The sequence below is a fragment of the Oryx dammah genome, unplaced genomic scaffold (assembly GCF_014754425.2).
Source record: "Oryx dammah isolate SB20612 unplaced genomic scaffold, SCBI_Odam_1.1 HiC_scaffold_15, whole genome shotgun sequence".
In the NCBI taxonomy this organism is placed as follows: domain Eukaryota; kingdom Metazoa; phylum Chordata; class Mammalia; order Artiodactyla; family Bovidae; genus Oryx; species Oryx dammah.
In genome coordinates, this window is record NW_024070199.1 from 23695120 (window position 1) to 23717109 (window position 21990).

Here is a 21990-nt window from a genome sequence, read left to right on the forward strand (position 1 = left end):
GGGTTAGAATCCTGGTTCTGCTATTTTCTGGCTTTAGCTTTGGGCCCTTGGGCAAGGCACTTAGCCACAGTGAGCCTCAGTTTCCCCATCTAAGATATGGGGATGATGTCAATTATAAGGATTGCTTGGAGGGTTAAAGGACAGACAGCACATATAAAGGCTGGCATTTAGCAATCACCTGATAAATACTAGCTGCTATACTATCACCCCACTGGTCAATACACTGCATATTCCAAATGAAACCTGGGCAATCTAAGGGCACCCACGACTTGTCCATTCATATTAATTATTTAATTCTCCAATGAATTATATAAGCTCGGTTACATAATAACTTTTATTATATATCCAAAAGTAATAAGGCACAACGTTCACTTACACAATGAACACGCAGTCAGCACAGGGTAACTCAGAGACACAAATGTAAACAATTTTAGTTCAGAATTCATCTGCATGATACATAAAGTGTGCACTGCTGCTGTGACTCTGCAGAAAAGCGTTTCAAAGCTGGCCTCCATGCCAGCGGCATCAGAACATTAAGATTCAACAACAGATTTCTGTGCCCATAATGCAAAAGTTCTGAGTCAGAAAATTCTGACTCAGGTCCCCCTATGAACCTCTTATTTGTGCAGAATACCAGACACCAGGCCACCAGAGAGCTGGTGGATCTCTGTTTTTGAAAGGCTCCCCAGGTGATGTCAGTTGCTCAGTCGTGTCTGACTTTTTGCAACCCCATGGACTGTAGCCCGCCAGGTTCCTCTGTCCATGGAATTCTCCAGGCAAAAATACTGGAGTGGGTAGCCATTCCTTTCTCCAGGGATCTTCACCACCCAGGGATTGAACCTGGGTCTCCCACATTGCAAGCAGGTTCTTTACCATCTGAGCCATGAGGGAAGTCCCAGGTTCTAAAACGCTGAGGCAGAGCACAATAATTTTTTGACTGGACAAAAACTGAAAACGATAGTTAAAGCACATTTTTTTTAGACTCTGAAATTACCAATTAGCTGGTAGGTGTTGAGTCTGCCAATAAAAAAAAAAACATTTCTCCAGTGTGGTCATGGCTTGAGAGAGTCATCGGCTTTCCCCAGGTCATGGATGGCCTTGTTATCCAGCAGTTCCTTCTTCTTGTCGCTTGGTCTCACCGCGTTGTTCAGCATTGCTCTGACCACAGTTATCACTGGCACAGAGTGCCCACTGGCCCAAGATTCTGGTAAGGAGCCAAAGAACTTTCTAACCAGCCATTCACCTGGGCGAGATTCCCGCCTATCACATAAGAGAACTCTAAAGAGAAAAAAAAAAGGCAGGGGAAGAGATGGTAAATTGCATTCAGACTATTGTTGCTCAGTCACTAAGTCATGTCCAACTCTGTGACCCCACGGACTGCAGCACACCAGGCTTCCCTGTCCTCCCCTATCTCCCGGAGTCTCAGACCACACAGGATGTTAATTGAACATCCCCAAATTCATGTTAAAGCCCTAACCCCAAGTGAGACGTCACCCAACACTAACCCATACAGGATGTTAATTGAACATCCCCAAATTCATGTTAAAGCCGTAACCCCAAGTGAGACATCACCCAACACTAACCCTGATGGTACCTTGATCTTGGACTGGTAACCTCCCATTTTGTGGTGTTAGGGCAGCCCAAACACCAATCCAGTGTGAAAACAGTCTTATTTGGGCATGAAGAGGATTCTGAAGAAGGTAGCAAAAGCTACCCAGGAAATTCCAGACTATTCTGAACGTGGTACCAACAACCATCTACCCCTTTCTTGAAAGCCCAAAGCTGGGTTCTTCGAGGAAGTGCTCTCCCTCCATACAACTTCTATTCACGTCATAGATATCTTATTTGTCAGTCTCTTCAAATGAAAAACCAGCTCCTAGAGAATAACCAACTTAAAGGGGTACTCCTAGGCAGTAGGAATACTCACCCAGGCCTAAATATGGAGTAACGATCAAATTTTAACTCTTCAACTCTAGCTTCCACTTCCCCCTGTTAGCAAAAGAAACGTTTAGTATGTAATCAAGACTGACTTGCTGTAATGCCAGCAACAAGAGTAACTTGGGGTTTTGAAGACAATCTGCTTCTGCAGGTCTCAATATTTGTAAATATCCTCTTCCCAAGTTTTAGATTCTAGAGTCTGGAAAGTGAAGGAAGAGATGACATGTAGTAGAAAATGAAAGATGATGCACTGAACTCTCTCAGTCTCTTCTGATGCTAGGGTTCTGAGCTTATCTTCAATACCAGAGATGGCAACATTTCATCTCATGCTTACCAGATAATCAACAAAGGGGAAGACACTGAAAACTATCTTTCAAATCACTCTTGATTACTAAATATATCCCTGCAAAAGAGCAGTCCCTGCAGCTATAAAAAAATGCATAACATAATGCATTTAATGCATTTTGGTATTACCTAGCATTTTATATTACTGCCAAAAAGCCAAGGTTTCCCAAAGTATATAAAAGACAGAAACAAGCACAAACCTTGACTTGCAGATATAAAAAATTGCTTGACTTATCAGCTCCCTTAGAGGAGAGCAAGTTGAAATGCTTGCACCCTCCAGACTTCGCCAGCTCTGCAGACTTCAGGACATAATCACGATCAACACGGACAAATCCCTCCTAAGGGCAAAAAGAATGAGTTATTTCCAAACAGCTGAGAGTTTGCCTTAAAAATTACTCCTCAGCTTGGGTGGCAGGTAAGCAGTCCTGCGGTGGGGAGGGGAGGGGATCCAAGCAAAATGAATCTGAGTAAAGCATGAACGTCAGGCTCAGACCCTGGGAAGGGCTCCGATAAGACGCTCAGGATGGATGTTCCAGCTTCGGTAGCAAGGCCAGACTGTGATAAAAAAACAAGGACAGTGACACTGAAACACAGACACCGAGCAAATCTGCAAAGCACAAACGAACGATAATACTATCAGGCTTGGAAACGGTGTTTAGCCTCACGTTTCTTTGTCTTGAGTCGCTTACAACCTTACCCACCCTCCTCCTGTCTTCTCTGTTTTTTTCAGTGTTAACTTTAACGTGGGAGTGTCTCAGAAGAATGGCTGCGGACACTATCCAGGCACTATGACAATGAAGTCTATTTAACTTCCAACTTTTATGTATGTTTTACAACATACTTTACATGTTAGTAAGGAGTACATCTGCAAATTTTTTACTGACAGGTGTATAACCAAGGGGGTTTCCCAGGTGGCTCAGTGTTAAAGAATCTACATGACAGGCAGGAGACATGGGTTCGATCCCTGGGCTGGGAAGATCCCCTGGAGAAGGCAATGACAACATGCTCCAGTATTCTTGCTTGGGAAATCCCATGGACAGAGGGGCCTAGTAGCCTACAGTCCATGGGGTCACAAAAGAGCTGAATAAACAACAACATATAATTAAGAATGTTGGGCGACCTCTGATCTAGACTCAGTCCAGTGAGGGTAGCAGTTGGATCTTTCTTAGTTCACATCTAAGCATCTGTACACACCCAGTACATAATAGGTGCTCCAAAAATACTGGAATGAATAAAAGTCCAGTGAAAGCAGGAAAAAAGGCAAATCCAACTAGGAAAAAAATAAGAGGCAATCAAAGGAAGAGGGGAGAGGATGGTGTAAACAATTTTTATTTTTAGGGTCTAACTGAAGGACACATGCCTGTATTCAGAAAAGCAAATTCCGTGTAATAGCTTCTTGGGACCACCACAAAGCCAGGCATCTTCAAACTCAGGACAGCTGAAAAGAAGTCTAAAGTCCACTGAAGCTGAACTTCACAAGTACCCATGATTATATAATGAAGTTACACATAAGGAAGATTCCAAATCTGAAGGCTGAATTACTGTTCCAGTGATTTTTTGTTGTTGTTTTTAATTAAAAATCTGCTCAGACAGGGGCTCTGTAACCGTCTAGAGGGATGGGATGGGAAGAGATACAGGAGGGAGGTTTGGAGGGAGGGGATCTGGGTGTACCTGAGGTTGATTCTTGTTGATGCTTGACAAAAAAAATTCTGTAAAGCAGTTATCCTTCAATTAAGAATAAATAAATTTTTAAAAATCTGCCCTCTCGTAGTTATTGACCCTTAATGTATTTATCTTTCATAGGATAGATAGAAGGCACTTTTGGAAACATCACAACCAACCCCCTCACTGTTGGAGATGTGACCACAAGGTCCAGCAATCCAAGAACTCCCGGCTAACAAGTGAGAGAGATGAGAGCAGGATGCAAATTCCTGACTCTCTAAGCAGGGCTTCCCACTTGTACCCATGTTCCTTCTTACCTCACACCATCTCCAGCTAATGATAAGACTAATTCATTGTTGTGGTAGGCAGAATAATGGCCCCTCAAAGATGCCCACATCCTAATCCCCACACCTGTGAATGTGTTAGAGGCCTCACGGCCAAGGTGAATGAAGGCTGCAGGAGGACTTATGGCTGCTAATCAGCTTTTTCACTCTCCTCTTTCACCCTCATCAAGAGGCTCTTTAGTTCCTCTTCACTTTCTGCCATTAAAGTGGTATCATCTGTGTATCTGAGGTTGTTGATGTTTCTCCCAGCAATCCTGATTCCAGCTTGTTATTCACCCCAGCCTGGGCTTTTGCATGCTTTCCTCTGCATATAAATCAAATAAGTGGGTGACAATACACAGGCTTGAGGTACTCCTTTCCCAATTCTGAAACAGTCCTTTGTTCCATGTCCGGTTCTAACTGTTGACCTGTATACAGGAGATATGGAAGGTGGCCTGGTATTCCCATCTCTTTAAGAATTTTCCACAGTTTGATGGGGTCGCAAAGAGTCGGGCACGACTTAGCGACTGAACAACAACATTCAGTAACAACAACCTTGACACTGAAAAAGGTTATCCTGTATTATCCAAGTGGGCCCAATGTAATCACAAGAGTCCTTACAGTGGAAAAGGGTAGCAGAAAAGGAGGCTGGAGTCAGGCAGTGAGAGGCGCACTGGATCCCCCATTGCTGGCCTTAAAGATGGAGGAAGGGACCATGAACCCCCGTGGCCTCTAGAGCCAGAAACGGTAAAGAAATGGATTCTCCCCTAGAGCCTGCAGAAGAGAATGCAGCCCTGTCAACAGCTTGATTCTATCTCAGCAAAATCCACATCACCCTGCTAACCAGAAGATGATAAATTTACATTGTTTTAAGCCACTAACTTTGAGGGAATTTGTTACAGCAGCAATAGGAACTAATACAGAATTCAATTCTAAAACAAGGGGTCCAAGCGAACTTTCCAGACTTTGTATGGCAGTAGATCATAAAAGAAAACATATCCTCAGTATAGGACTGGCTATAAAGTGTTCATAAACTAAACATCTTCTGCAACCAGCTCCCAGACCCCAAAACAGAGCATCACTGTTACCCCAAAATCCTGTTTTGTCCTCTCTTCTCATCACTCCCCACAGAGAATCTTTGACCAGGAAAACGACCTGCAGGACAGGTCTGTTGTTCCTTTGCCTTTCCTTTTTTTAGATGACATAACCTTAACTCTTAGCCAGGTATCATCCCCATCTCCTTTTGTGTTGTAGACTTTGAGACTCAATCCTAATACTGGACTCGAAGACCTGTCGTACACACTGATTGCAATTCCCTAGTGCTGCTTTTCCAAATGGGTGTGCAGCACACTGATTTTAATACTCAGCACACTCTGAGAATGGGATGAGACTGATCTCCCCTGAGCCATTCTCTGAATTGAGATTTTTACATGTGCTGAAAATGTGCCAAGAACTACCCAAAATGACATCGAAAAATTCGGAAACACTCTACTTCTCTTCCATACCTATTTTCTGCCCCTCACTCCAATTCAGCAGAGCTCTGACTTTGGTAACAGGTCCATGAGTTCCAATAAAATTACACTGGTGACTAGTGGAATTCCTTTTTGTTGCTGCTGCTGGTTTAGCACTATTTCTTAGAAGGATTATTAGAACTATCCCTGTTAAAAAATGTTTCTGCTTTCATCAGCGGCTTTAAAAATAAGGGAAAGCTTCAGCCAATCACAAGGCTCTAGACCGACGCTGTGCCTCTCACTTAATCCAGGGCCAGTAAAGGGATAATTTGATTAAACTGAGACCCCAATTTATTTGGCTTTAGTTCTGGATCAACCTCTCCTTAATAGAGTCCCGTTGTCTCCGATTATTTGATGAAAATTAAAGTGACATAAATACCATGGGACTTTTTTCAATCTGATTAGTCAGCTAAGGCACATCAATAGCACCCCAGCCATCAGCCTCTGGCGTCCCTCCTGTCACCCGCCTGGTGAAGGGCTGACAAGGGCCCCTTGCGGGAGGAGCACCCACGCTGCTGCTGCGACCCCCACGCTTGGCCCATCAGCCCTGCTCAATCGGCCCTGCTGACAAGGTGCCCATACCTTTCTCCACCGCTGTTCTCTGGACAAAGCGAAATACTGTTTTATTAGCAATCAATGGCTGTTAATCCAAAACGATTTCACAAATCCTCTGAGCCCTCAAGCCGATTATAAATACGCATTTTTCCAAGCCCACAAACTTTGAATTTCACTTCCCCCACCCTGATGCGTGGCCTTTTAGCTGGTGAATGAAACTCAAAAGCAAAGGGGTCAACGGCTTTCAAGGACTTGGAAACCAAACTAAACACGGATCCCAGCAACTGAGTCAGAGACACCGACACACAGCTGGTTTTCTCTGGAGTGAGGAAGATGCTGTTTATAGACCGAAGGGAGCTATCTTTAAAATCTTATTATTAACACCCTTTCTTATTCTCTAGCAACTCAAATAAAAAAGCAATAGAAAAACAAACTAAAACATGCTACTCCATATCCCAGAAACACAATTTTCAGAAAAACCATATTTAGTTTCTCTAACCATATAGCAGGGGAAAAAAAGATGTCTCTTCTGAGAGCATTAAGTCCATTTTATTATTGAGTCTTTACGATCCACAGTCGGTGTGTTTTACTCTAAGACAGGAATCAGAGTCCTTCTAGAAAAAGGAATTGGTTAAATAAATTGCCACTATAAATTTCCTTTTCCAGTACCTGCTCAAAAGAATAAACACAATATACTTATATGACACAGCAGAGAGAGCTTTGTGAGCTCCACAAACATCTAGGGAGACAATTCTCTAATTACTCTTTAAGTCTTACGACAATCCAAAGCTACTAAGTATTCTTTCTAATTCTTGCCAACGCCTACACACTGGGAACACTGTGCCTTAGGAATAATTCATCCTGACACAGTATTTCAATACTGACTGATACGACAAGCAAGCAGCGGGAATGACGCAAAGTCAAGAAGAATCTTTTCCAAGAAAGGAGGATCTATCATCCCGCAAAAGGTCCCACTTGGCCATATTTCTGCTTCAGATTCTTTCTCTTCCACTCCCTTTTCAATCCAACCCTACAAATTAGACTAGAAAACAAAGAGATGCTGACCAACAATGGACAGTATGACCTGAGACCCCATTTGTTCCTGTCCTGGAGAGCACATCTGTACTTCATGTACAGAGTAAGAAGCAAGGTCTTGGTGAGCGAAGGAGCTCTGGAGAGAAAAACAGAATCTTACAGAGATTCCTGAGTCAATCTCCATGTTCTCACGCATTTCTTTTTTTTTCCCCATTCAGGGCACTCTTTTCTCTGTGTTTTAAAAGTCAAAGAATTTTGCAGGCCAAAGGAGCTGCAGTGGTTACCTCCCTCTCAGCACAGACAAGGAGGCAGTGGTCCACAGGAGCTAACTGGCACACCCAAGGCCCCATAGCCGCTCGGTATCCAAACAGAGCCTATAATCTGGGTTCCCTGAACCATCTGGGACCTCACCACTTCACAGACATCAAAGAAAACAGTAGAGGTGACAACAGGGGCTGGCAAACTTTCCCTGTACAGGATGAGATAGTAAATATTTGCAGATTTACAACTGTAATTACACAGCTCTGCCATCATCATGCAAATTTAGCCATTAATAATATATAAAGTAATGAGAATATTTCAATAAAATTTTATTTATGGATACAGAAATTAGAATTTTTTATATCCTCATGTGTCATGACACATTTTTCCTCTTTGAAAATTTTTAACCACTTAAAAATATAAAAACATTCTTAGCTCAAGGGTTATTCAAAAACAGGCAGGCTGTATTCAGCCCACAACAGTGTGCAAGCGCCTGGTATAGAAGAGTGTATTATTAGAATCAGAAGGCCAGAGACTTCAATGATGCCTAATAAACGTGACAATAGCTGTGTTAACCACATTAATGACACCGTTCATTTGATAGACTCCAAAAGCCTGGACTTCAGAATCCTGTGCTGAGCTGGTAAGGAGATAAATGAAAAGATGAAACTACAATAACACCCTCCTCAAACTCACTAACCAAATCCTTCTCTTAATAAGGAGAAAGCACCATTCTCAGTGGCACCTGTGAGTTTTTTACACTTCACTTACAACCAATGTAGATCTGGTTTTCAAGGGATATTTCAAACTTCACTGGCACGTAAGTTACATACCAAAGCAACGTGAAAGTCATCTGGGTCAACAGTACCTGGAAAACCAGCAGGTGAGGAGGACTAATACTGCCCAACGCCTCCTGAAAGCAGGCCCAACAAGAGGAAGAGAGTTGGCTGCATCAGAACCCCCCAGGAAGCCTATTAAAAACAGGCTTTCAACCTCAGATTCTGATACAACACATCTGGATTAGGGCCAGGTCATGAAGTCCCTGCATTGATTAGACAACTATGGTGTGTGAATGTAAAAAGATCAGCATCTCACCAGCTGCTGCTAAAGGAAATGGTTTTCCAAACAGCTCAAGACGGCTAACAGACCCTAGCACCAGTGTCAATAGAAATCTTGGTAGACTGTATTTTATGGTTGTTCATATGTTGAAGGCCTAATCTCCAGTTAATGTGTCCTTGTTTGCAGATGTAATTAGTTCAGATGAGGTCAAAGTTCAGATGAGGTCATACTGAGTAGTCGCTCAGTCATGTCCAACTCCTTGCAACCCCGTGGACTGTAGCCAGGCAGGCTCCTCTATCCATGGAATTCTGCAGGCAAGAATACTGGAGTGGGTAACTGTACCCTTCTCCAGGGGATACCCTCCAGGAACCTATACTCTTCTGACCCAGGGACTGAACCCAGGTCCCCGGCATTGGAGGAAGATTCTTTACAGTCTGAGCCACAAGGGAAGCCCCATACTGAGAATGGTTTGACTGGTATTGTTATGAAAAGGAGAAATGTGGACCTGGCCACAGGCAGGTGGCGCTAGTGGTAAAGAAGCCACCTGCCAATGCAGGAGACACTGACTCGGGTTTGACCCCTGGGTCAGGAAGATCCCTTGGAGAGGGGCCTGGCAACTCACTCAAGTATTCTTGCCTGGAGAATCCCAGGGACCGAGGAGCCTGGAAGGCTATAGTCCATAGGGTCGCATAGAGTCAGACAGACTGAAGTGACTTAGCATGCACACGCAGTGAGTGAAGTTGCTCAGTCGTGTTCGACTCTTTGTGACCCCATGGACCGTGGCCTACCAGGCTCTTCCATCCATGGGATTTTCCAGGCAAGAATACTGGAGTGGGTTGCTGAAGAGACACAGGGAGAAGTCAGCCATCTGCAGGTCAAAGAGAGAAGCCTGGGAAAGCATCCCTCCTTCCCAGCTCTCAAAAGGGACCAACACTGCCAATACCCCGATCTCAGATGTTCAAGCTTCAGGACTGGGAGATAGGAATTGCTGTTCTTTAAGCCACGGAGGTTATCATTTTTTGTTATGACAGCCCTAGCAAACTAATACAATGAATGTGAAAGGGAAATAAGAGAACTACTCGGATGACTTCAACACTAGAGATAGAAATCCTGAATTTCTTGAAGTTCCTCTACTGGAAACTCTGGGTACTAGACGAAAATGTGGGCTATTTCAGTTACAAAACAGCTACAGAACAACACTTAGCTAGCCACCAACTTTGCAAAAGCCATCCAATGACCTTTTTTTAAAAAAAAAAAAAAAACAGACAGGGTTCCTGACTAGAATACCAGGTGGGGTAAGGCCCTCATCAAACAAGTACCTAGCCACTTGTGAACTGTCACTTCTTTTAAACTGCCTTAAGTTATCACAACCTCCAAGCTTTATATTGCATCCAATCTAAATTAGTGTCAAATTAAAAACAAAAAAGACTTTCTGGAGGAAACGTCAGCTTATTTCCTATCACTATCTTCTTAAACCATTTATGCCTTAACTAATTTCTGAGATTATATATTTGGTTTACTAGTCTTTTCCTTACTCATTAGTTACTTTTATCTTTTCAAACTGTTTGGAGAATAAAAGGTATTGAGCAGCAGCCTGTGGGGTGGGGAAAAAACTCCCATCAAAAGAAAAATATTCTAGATCGGGAACACACCCAAATCCTGATTAAAATTGCATTACACAATTTGAATGCAATAAAACAATTTAGACCTTCCCCTGGAGAGCCCTATGAGATTTGCCTTCTGTCATGAAAATCAACCACTCTATGCCTAATGCGGTGTTTTTTATTTTGCTGAGTCACCACCAAAGTCAGGTTGGCAGTTGAGACCGTGGAACCTGCAGTATACTAGAACAAAAATTTTTCCATGCTTTTAGAGGACACAAGGCTTGTGACTGTCCCTGGGACAAAAAAGACTGCATGAGCTGCTCAGCAGGAAAATGACCCTTCGTAGGAGAGATGATGTACCAGTTCCTGGGAGAGTCAAACTTCTTGATAATCCTCACTTCTCAGCAAAGAACTCAAAAACCAGACTGTTCCTCTGCGCACATGGCAAAACTACAGAAAATCTGGAAATTCATCCCTAATGAAAGCATAAATAGAATTATTCTTTGGATCACCCAAAGAACCCAGAGAAATACATCTGAGCCTAACTTCTTGGTTGGTATAAATCAATAGTTCTTAACTGTGTGTTCTCTGAATGTTTCTGATGCCTGGGCCTGTTTATAAACCTATGGTAAGCCCGCATGGGACCATTGTTGTCCTGCATATTAACAGACATGTTTAACTCCAGCAAGTAAATTCTGTCAGAGAGATAAACTTTTGTCAAGGTATAAATTAAATAAGATGTACGAATTAACACTTGCCCAGGATCTATATAGTAAGCTTTGATTTCTAACTACATAGTAAAGTTTGACTTCTAGATAGGGGCCGATACAATTTAGAATGCAATTTATCATTAAAAAGCAAATAAAATGTGTGTGAAGACAGTTCTGAGTCAGTTAAGGCTGAATCACCACAGGGGTTGAATCATCGCTGGAGGCTGAGTCATCATTGGAAGCTAGCTGAATCGTGCCTCTGTTCTGATGTTTTAGTGCAAAAGCTTAAGGCTCTGCATGGAAATAAGTTGAAGCAAATCACTCAAGTAAGAGAGATCAATTTAAGACATTTATAAAGAAACAAAAAACTTACTCCTAAGAGCATGAGCCAGTTACTTTTACTCAAATCTTAGTCAGAGGATGGAGTGACCACAATATTTGCAAAAGGCAAGGCCATGAAATATCTATGATGGGATACGAACTCAAGGATTATGTTGAAGGAAAGATGAATTTATCAGTACTATTCAAAGTATAGCAAATACTAGGGCAGCACATGGAATCTTAAATGTTAAGTGCTAATATACATTTAAGCAAAGCAAATAGAGAGCAAAAGGGGGAGCAAAAACAGAATCTTTGACGTGACTGACAAGAGAAAAGGGAAAAGGGTGTATTTCTTCCTTACCGCCCCAGCTTTTTTTCTGGTGGTACCCAGGCAACTGAATCCAACATCATGACCTTGAAAGGCAGAAGCATAGTCATCTAGTTTCTCAAAGTCCACCACTTCTTGATTCTAGACAACAGAGACATAGCTGTATATTACTTGATGTTATTAAAACAAAACAAACAGGAAAAAAATACCCCCTCTAGATTTAAAGAATAAATGAGAGAATATTACTAGAGTCAATTCATTTACAGCTCATTTTCTTCCAGAAAAAGCAATAAATCTAAATTTAAACTTAATGTTTACTGTACTTAAATGTCTACAGTACACACAACTGGACTACAGGTGATCTAGCTCTCCTAAGTCAGGTTCGAATATAATCTTCTCTCTGGAAAAATAAAAGACCTCTCTGTATATTACCAGGAGAAATACCAATGAGGTATAATGTCAAGGAAGGAAATGGTGTCTGGAATCTCAAAACCTAGGTTTGAGTCTTGGGTTTGCTGCTTACTAGGCATGATAATCATTTTGGCCGAGTTATTCATATGCCTCAGTTCCTTCAGCAATAAAATGTGAAAAATAATCTTTCTATCAGTCTAAACCAGCATTACAGTCAGGCAGCAGGTGCTTGACAAAAAGCCATATTCCTAGGTCTCATGCCAACTCTGCACTTTTGATAAGCACCCTTGCTAATTCTCACACTTATGAATATTCATGACACTCTATCTAACCTCTTCAGTTTGCTTTGAAATTTCAAAAAGAAAAGTTTCAGAAGTTCCCATGATCCAGGAGTTTACATAAAATGTTGCTTTTCCCTCTCTTTCAAAAGCACTGTACCCAATGCTGAAGAAAGGAATGCTTACAGAAAGTGCCTGACCAAAAGAAGTGCCAACAAAACTCAACCATCAAAGCACAGAACTCCATTTCAGTTTCTAACGGCCAGAAGTATCTGACTTTGTGGCCCATGAAGTCACACTATGAAGATCACATATTACCTGCCTAAGTCTGAACAAAGATGTCCATTTAGAACAGAAAAATCCTGAGAGACCAAAAACATATGCAAAATGACCTCCAGGAGTCAAGGACATTTATCTGTTAGACAGTTGTTAACTGGAATGTTCCACCTGTGAAACCTGTGGGAACAGTTGGAGATAACAGAATTACACTACAGTTTAATTTACCGCAGTTCACAAATTACTCCCTTTACAAATTTCCACCAAGCTCAAGCTTCAGCTATTTAGAGGATTAGCACCAGACTGCAATCTGCTGTATCAGTGGGTCAACCAAGAAAGTGTAAGTGACAGTAAAAGGATGATTCAACTTACAGACACAAGCCTGCAGCCCTGAGAAGTCAGGCAGGGCAAATTCTTGCAGCTGAAAAACTGCACCTCTCAGTGCCAGAAAGTGTTTCCCACTCCACAAACCATCTTCTGATTCACTGACATTAGTGTGGAGTGGACAGGTAAACAAAACAAGCAATGGGGTTGAGAAAATTGCCCAAGGTCACAGGACTGTTTTCTCTAGAAGCCATATTGGAGAACCCTGGCAACCTGGCTCTTCTCTTAGTCCCTGGCCTCCCTTTCACCTAGGCTCCACCTTATGGGGGTCTGGACTGAGAGAAGGGCTTTGTTCAAGTGAGGAGGAAGCCCACCCGGACATACAATCCAGCTTCCAGTAAAGCCTCTCACAGACCAATCGTGGTCACACTTGAACACCTCTTGAAGTGAAGTGAAAGCTGCTCAGTGGTGTCTGACTCTTTGCGACCCCATGGATTATACAGTCCATGGAATTCTCCAGGCCAGAATACTGGAGTGGATGGAGTGGATAGCCTTTCCCTTCTCCAGGGGATCTTCCCAACACAGGAACTGAACCAGGGTCTCATGCATTGCAGGCAATGAGCCTTTACCAACTGAGCTATGAGGGTGGCTCCGAACACCTCTTGGGGCCACTGCAAGCAAGCCTTGCAGCAGAAAATACCCTCACCCTGCAGAAACCCTGCGGGGACACTTTTGAGTCATAGCTCAAATACCCACCACGTTTTTATAAGCTTCCTCGTCCAACGTGAGCTTTCTCCGGCCAATCAGCGTGACTTTGGAAAACAGGCCCTGTTCCAGAATTTCTTTCAACAGCACTCTGCCGGTTTCCCCGCTGGCGCCCAGAATAAAGACGGATTTATTCTGCATCCTGAAGTCTTCCCGAAGCTTCGGCAGGGATTCTGTCTCGGCCATGCTGAAGAAATAACATTAACAGGTGCTGGTCTCAGGACGTTTAAGGGGCGGCCGTGCTTCCCCCGGAACAAGGGTGGGTGTGGGGGTTGGTCTGGGCGAAGGTACGATTCTTCTCCGCAGACTGAGCCCAGGGGAAAGTGCAGAGTCACCGGCAAGGCGTGGCGCCCTGGCCGTTCCCCACACCTGAGCCAACCCACACCTCAGAAGGGGCTGGAACAGGGGCTGCGCCCAGGTGCCACAAATTGCCGGTACCAGGGAGCCCGTGTCCCCGACTCCGGCCCCTCCTTCCTCCAACCACAGGGGGTGCTGAGCCCAGCTCGGTCCCTCAAGCGGAGGAGTTACCTGACGCTGGCCCCCTTCCCCAAGTCCTCGGGCTGTAGCAGGAGCAAGGCGGCTACCAGCGCCGCCACCCCCGCCGCAGCCGCGGCGCTCAGAGCTGCGGGCCGGGACATCCGGCCATCCCTGCAGCCCCGCGTTCCTCGTCCCCTGGCACGCCTCGGCGGGGCCCCTCCCAGCTCGACGCCTACCGGGACTTCGTCTTCCGGGTGACTTCCGGGTATCGCTGCTCGCCCCGCCCAGAGGGATGGGGCCGGGTCGGGGTCGGAGGGTGCGGCCCAGGCGCGCCTTGAGCACGTGGCCGCGCCCATCTGGGTAGAAAGCTCGGAGACCTCTATCTCAATGTCGGGGATCTCTGGCCGCCTCTCTCCAGCGTTCTTCCTCACCCCCTGGGCTGAGCTGGCCTGCATCCAAGGCCTCCGGCCAGTAGCCTTGACCTGCGTTTGACCCTTTTCAAAACCTATAATGTCAACTGCGTGTTGAACATCTTCATCTTGAATTCACATCGAAATGTAACCCTTCCCTTCCAACCTCTCCCAAACAGCAGTAAAACCAGTCTGTTCCTTGCCTCTCTTGGGTGTCACTTTCTATTCATTTGCACAACCTTCAATCCTCTCAAGTCAGAAATTCGGACTCTCCCCTTTGACTCCTTTGGCAGGTCTTTCCACATTCTAGATTAATCACCAAGGCCTGCCATCCTCTCTGCCTTTCAAATATTTCTCTTATGCAATTCCGGCTCTCACCTTGTCTCACCAGTACAACAGGTTTCCCTGCTTAGGTTCTAGATGGTTGAGCCAGAGCAACCTTCTACACCTGCTCCCCTGTACACTCTTCGGAGCCAAGATCCATGGATTAGTAAGTAGTAAAGTCGCTCAGTTGTGTCCGACTCTTTGCAACCTCATGGACTGTAGCCTACCAGGCTTCTCCATCCATGGGATTTTCCAGGCAAGAATACTGGAGTGGGTTGCCATTTCCTTCTCCAGGAGATCTTCCCAACCCAGGGATTGAACCCGGGTCTCCCAGATTGTAGGCAGATGCTTTACCGTCTAAGCCACCAGGATTAGGACATAGCTATTTACACTGGGCCTGTCCCGGATTTTGGAAGTCCTGGACAGGAGTTAGAGTCATAAGCCAGAACCTGTACAACAGAGATAGACTGTGTTGTGGACTTTGGTCATTTTTGGCTGCCCAGCATTCAAATACTAGTCTTATTTTGTGCTGTGCTTAGTCATTCAGTTGTGTCCAACTCTTGGTGACCCCATAGACTGTAGCCTGTCAGGCTCCTCTCTCCATGGGATTCTCCAGGCAAGAATACTGGAGTGGGTTGCCATTTCCTTCTCCAAGTCGTATTTTAGGGAATTCCAAAATTAATGGGATACAGGGCTCTACCTCCTACTCTAGAAGTCAAGTAAAACATGTTTCCTCTCCCAAATGCCAGGGAATTATTTTACATGCAGGTAAGACCTAAGCGCAGCCAGTCAGACACTTCTCATCTAGGTTTTTCACTTTGGAAGGTTATACAATGATGCTGTGGGAAGCTGAGATTGAGTTTGGTTGGACAGAGCAACTGTATAGAATAATGGCATCCTGGGATCGGCCAGTGATCTGATGATCTGATTGGTTTCTTCACTTTCTTTAATTCCTGCCTGTGTTCAAAGGCTGTTTATTATACTTCCTCTTATTCTTTTCTTTCTTTCCTTTCTTTCTTTTTTTTTTTTTTTTTTTGGCAATAGTTTCACTTTATGCTTTAGCTAACCAGAGCTATTTTCTGTTGCTTGCAACCAAAAACCTTAACTGATACAAGGTGGACTGTTTCCTTACCTGCTGCTCTGCCACAGTGTTGGATTCTTCTATTAGAGTTCCTAGAGCTTTTCTGCTAAAAGGCAACTTAAAACCATGCCAGCTAACACTGTCTCAAGAATTCATTAATCAAATCTGTTGCAGAGATGATTAGCATTGTAGTGTTAATTCTCTTTTTTAAAAATTGTGTCATAATTAATATACAATAAAATCAGTTCAGTTGCTCAGTTGTGTCTGACTCTCTGCATCCCCACGGACTGCAGCATGCCAGGCTTCCCTGTCCATCACCAACTCCCTGAGCTTCCTCAAACTTATGTCCATCGAGTCAGTGATGCCATCTAACCATCTCATCCTCTGTCATCCCCTTCTCCTCCTGCCTTCAATCTTTCCCAGCATCAGGGTCTTTTCCAATGACTCAGCTCTTCACATCGGGTGGCCAAAGTACTGGAGTTTCAGCTTCAGCATCAGTCTTTCCAATGAATATTCAGGACTGATTTCCTTTAGGATGGACTGGTTGGATCTTCTTGCAGTCCAAGGGACTCTCAAGAGTCTTCTCCAACACCACAGTTCAAAAGCATCAATTCTTCAGCCTGGATACATAGAATAAAATGCATGGGTGGAAAAGGTTCTATTCCATGCTTTTAGACAATTGTGTATTCATCTTCACAACTACCACCAGAAACAAGATACAGAACATTTCTGTCACCTAAGAAAGTGCCTTCAATCCCTTGCATCCCAAAGGCAACCATTTTCTAATCTGTTAGTTTTGTCTGTTATAGGATTTCATTAAATGTAATCATATAGCACATACTCTTCCATATCTCAAGTTTTTTGCTCAGCATAATGTTTTTAAGATTCATCTCTATTGTTTGTAGGTCTGTTATGACTTTCATGGATCCTATGCACTTCAATGAGCCCCTTCCTTCATAAAAAATAAAATTTATCTCCTATAACTGTGTTGCTATAATGACAAATATACATTATGTAATAAAATATTTTCATCAACCTAAAAGTTCATTTTTTCCTTCTGATTTTAAAAGAAAACATTTTCATGGGCCTGGGCACTGTGCCTACTATGCTAAATGGGTAAGTCAACCTTGGTTGCTTCATGTATCAGCAGTTTTGTTCCTTTTTATTGCTGAGTAATAGTCCATTGGGTGAATAGCCCATGACATGTTTAAACATTCTCTTGATGAACATTTGGTCTGTTTCCTGTTTTTGGCTATTATGACTAAGATGCCCATGAACATTTACCTACTTGTCTTTCTGTGGACACAGGTTTGCATTACTCTTAGGTAAACACCTCGGACAGGAATGACCAAGAATTTCTCCCACCTGCTCTTTTAAAAATTTAGTCATTTCACTGGATATTACATGGTCTTTGTTGTCTTTAACAATAGAGCTCTGAGTTTTATCAAGCCACATGGCTGACCATTTATATTCTATATTTCCCAACATCACTTGCAAGTCTGTTTGAACACGTGACAATATTTTAGCCAATTAGCTGCAAGCAGAGATAATATGTGTGCACTCAAATCACATTTTAATAAGAAAACTACCTGCTTTCCCTTCCCTTTCCCTTTTCTCCTTTCCTTATGCCAAGATGTGAATGTGGTATGAGTGAGCCAGCTCTAACCATAAGCAGAATGGCAGAGTAAGAAGTTGGACACTGAGTCCCTGCATCAATTCATAGAACAGAGCTACCTGCCTATTACCCTGGACTGTTTGCCCACTTCCTGGCTGTGGGATAGGCCAACTTCTGTCATGTTGGAGCCACTATAATGTGTCATGGCAGCTTCATCAGCATTTTGCCTAATATAAGATGCTTTGAATCAATCATGTCGATGGATACTCACTGGATACTGGATACTGATTCTCTAATGTGAGCTAAATACTGTTCTAGGTACTATAGACTTTTCCAGGATGAATCTGATACAAGATAAATGTACTCTCACTTGAGATGGTAAGTTATGAATACTTGGGGAGCTAAAGGAAAGTACAAGTTAACATTATCCAACATCTCCCAAACTTTCATAGGGTAGCACATGCTAAATGCAAATGAGTAACAAGGGATGGAAACTCAGAAAAAGATAAGCCCATGACTTTTCTTCTGTGACAGTTGGAGAGCATCAATGCCCTTAGATAAAATGACACAACCTAGACTACTAAGGCAACAGGGCCACAAAATTTCAGAGCAAATAGGAAGGGAAAAGCATAAGGGAGGGAGATAAAGGGAACACAAGAAAGCTGGGGTAGCATGGAAAGGCCCTGGGCCAGAAGACCTGCCTGCCAAGTCCACGTTTGACATTACCTTTGACTTAGATGAAGTTTCTTCATTTATCTTGGCATCCATTTTCTTATGTGTAAAATGGGAACTGTTTATGATGTTCACTTTCCTCCAAGAAACAGAGACTCACTCATGCTAACTAAAGACAATGAATATTGTAATACCCACGTAGGGTGTATGGGAGACAGAATCTCAGAGAAATCTGAAAACAGAATCAGCTGTAGGATCAGGCCTCAGGTGGAATGGAACTAGAAGGCAGTTCTGCATTTAAGTCAGATGTAGAGTCTTTACCATCAGGGATCCAGGTGTCTTCACTTTAGAGCTATATTTTTAGTAACACCTTCATTAAGATTTCTGTTTCAAGCTATTGACATGTCAGCTCAAGATGTTTTGAGCAAAGAAAAATATATATACTGGATTACATAATAAAAAAAATTCTGTGTGTGAAAGCCTTGGGCATCACTGAAGTCAGGTGGTCAGCCAGGACTCAGTCCCTCTTCCTCCCTTGGCTCCTCTCTCCTTCTTGTTGGCCTGACTCTCAGACCTCACAAGGTGACTCAAAGGCGGTGGGCAGGTCCAGCCTATCACCCCCTGTTTTAGTCAAGGTTCAAGATGGGAAAGACATGGCACTCAAAATGGGTAATTGAAGGCAAGGGTACTAAATGAATGATGTTTCAAAGAGCAAAAGAGAAGAGGGGATCGGTTCATCAAAACTGAGACAGAGAGGGCTGTCTTATAGGACACATGAGTTTGGAGAAACTGCACAGAGAAGGAATTGAGGGAATAATAGCCCAACCTCACTCCCTTCCACCTTTTTGGTGCAGCTTGTGAGACCTTAGGTCCCACAAGGGAATCCCACAGGGAATCCTCTCCCCCCTCCCTCAATCTTCTGCTGGTACTAGTTGGTCAGAAGGAGCTTAGACTGTGCAGACCAGTTTTATTCAGGGCACAGTGCCAGGGGCAGGGATGAAGAGAGTGGATTATTCAAGATATCAATGCATCCTCTGAGATTTAAGTCCAGTGGAAAAGGCCAAATCATAAGCAAAAGTCCCTTCTTAGTCAACTGCATCTCCTTAGTTCTGAGAAAAACTAAGGAGACCGTCCTGACCATCAGTGTAGACAGAGGAATGACGCCTAGATGAAGTCAACTCCTCATGTCTGAAAGTACCACCTCAAGGAAAGCAGCAATTTGGATTCCTTTATTTCTTTTCTTCTCTGATTGCTATAGCTAGAAAACAGAGGTCACTATTAAAAAAGAAAGAAGAATGGGTTTAAACAGTATTCAAGGTGACCATACTTCTTCCCCATTTATTATCCCATTTATTCATACATATGTATGCTGGATGACTTTTTTGCAAAGGAGAGCTATAAATAAATGTAGCACTATTAAGATATCTGGTGGGGCACAAAGAATTTAGATTTGGTAAAGGTTAGGTGTTTAGAAAATTATGCTATATTCCTGTCACAGAACAAATATAGGCAAGAACTGTATTCAGCAATTTAGGTGCTGATTTGGTATATTTACCATGTTCTTGACGGTAATTTTTTTTCCTTTTTGGAAGTTGTAGAAGTGAAGAGATGCTGGCATATGTACCCACATGTTTCCTGCTTCCATGCTAATTTTTGTTTCATTTTATAGACGAAAACTGAGTCACATTTCCATTAAATATCTTATGTAAGATCATAGAATTAAAGTCTGATGCCAGGACAAGACCTTGGACACCCAGATTAATGACCAAATGTTTAGTGATTCCAGTGCAATTCTAGAATAGTCTTCAGGAAAGCATAGTTTCTCTTGTTTTTAGCTGATTGTCCAGTATGTGTTGTATTATTCAGTTCCCTAGCATTTTTAAGAGTGTTCTCTCATTGACTAATGCTAAAGAATAACCTATGCAAAGGCACTGTGGTGGGTGAGAGTATGGCTGGTTTTGAGGGGCCAAAAATCAATATGGCTGAAATGGAAGGATGAACACCTGGAGCAGGAGTGGGGACAGGATAAGCCAGCAGGACCAGACGGTACCTGACCTCAAAAGATAAACAATCACTTATAACAATTAATTTTAATTTTTAAATTTGGGGAAATGATTTTTTTCATTATATTTTTAATGGTTTTCTTCTATTTAAGGTAGCCACATATCACCTGAATTACTAGTAATACATTTATTATTGTTGTTGTTCAGTCTCTGAGTCATGTCTGACTCTTTGTGACCTATTAATAAGATATTTAAAAGTGAGGACATTTAAAAAATATTAAGAATAGATGAATATATAGGATACATGGGATATGATGAATTCAAGAAGGTAATATCTGAATGGGAAAAGTTTGTGAAATACTGGTGTACTGGGCATTTCTCATTTGCCCCTTCATATCCACTTTCTACCCTCTACACCCTTCTCTGTGATGACAGAGCTGACCTCTAAAGCCTGTAACATTCTGGCTTGTCCTCTAGTTTCTAGTTGGATTTGGCCAATGGGAGGTACTGGTTATCTGAAAAGGGGAAGAGAGTGAGATAAGGGTCTTTATTTCCCCATATCCTTCTCTACAGAGTCACTGGGGTTGGTCTTCTGCCAAGAGGCACAACTCCCATCATTCAGATCTCCCTCACAGCTATAGACACCCTCTCCAAGTTCCTGTAACCACCTCCCTGCCACACCTCTTCAGACCCAGCTATTGTTAGCACTGGGACACAGCACCATTCCCTGTTGGATTTTCCTTAACCCTCCCCACACTCTTATAAATCTTCTCTTATTAAATTCTCCTCCACTGTCCCATTTGAACAACTCTATGTTTTCCTGCCAGAAGTGAAGTGAAGTCGCTCAGTCATGTCCGACTCTTTGCGACCCCATGGACTTAAATTGAAGAAAGTAGGGAAAACTGCTAGACCATTCAGGTATGACCTAAATCAAATCCCTTATGATCATACAGTGGAAGTGAGAAATAGATTTAAGGGCCTAGATCTGATAGATAGAGTGCCTGATGAACTATGGAATGAGGTTCGTGACATTGTACAGGAGACAGGGACCAAGACCATCCCCATGGAAAAGAAATGCAAAAAAGCAAAATGGCTGTCTGGGGAGGACTTACAAATAGCTGTGAAAAGAAGAGAACCGAAAAGCAAAGGAGAAAAGGAAAGATATAAGCATCTGAATGCAGAGTTCCAAAGAATAGCAAGAAGAGATAAGAAAGCCTTCTTCAGCAATCAGTGCAAAGAAATAGAGGAAAACAACAGAATGGGAAAGACTAGAGATCTCTTTAAGAAAATTAGAGATACCAAGGGAACATTTCACGCAAAGATGGGTTCGATAAAGGACAGAAATGGTATGGACCTAACAGAAGCAGAAGATATTAAGGAGAGGTGGCAAGAAGACACAGAAGAACTGTACAAAAAAGATCTTCACGACCAAGATAATCACGATGATGTGATCACTCATCTAGAGCCAGACATCCTGGAATGCAAAGTCAAGTGGGCCTTAGAAAGCATCACTACAAACAAAGCTAGTGGAGGTGATGGAATTCCAGTTGACCTATTTCAAATCCTGAAAGATGATGCTGTGAAAGTGCTGCACTCAATATGCCAGCAAATTTGGAAAACTCAGCAGTGGCCAATCCCAAAGAAAGGCAATGCCAAAGAAAGCTCAAACTACCACACAATTGCACTCATCTCACATGCTAGT

General features: G+C 43.0%; 1 protein-coding gene across 2 annotated transcripts; it reads right to left on the reverse strand.

Moving 5' to 3' along the window:
• Nucleotides 1-316: 316 nt before the first annotated feature.
• On the reverse strand, nt 317-14441 carry HTATIP2 (HIV-1 Tat interactive protein 2). Of its 2 annotated transcripts, none has more exons than XM_040255667.1 (6): nt 14420-14441; nt 13698-13893; nt 11686-11793; nt 2484-2621; nt 1928-1989; nt 317-1278 (listed from the first exon to the last, which is right to left on the reverse strand). In XM_040255667.1, the coding sequence occupies exons 2-6, from the start codon at nt 13890-13892 to the stop codon at nt 1053-1055; spliced, it is 729 nt and encodes a 242-aa protein (XP_040111601.1). In that variant the 5' UTR covers nt 13893; nt 14420-14441; the 3' UTR covers nt 317-1052. The 2 variants fall into 2 exon arrangements, with proteins under 2 accessions (XP_040111601.1, XP_040111600.1); XM_040255666.1 differs by having other exon boundaries at nt 14235-14427.
• Nucleotides 14442-21990: the final 7549 nt, after the last annotated feature.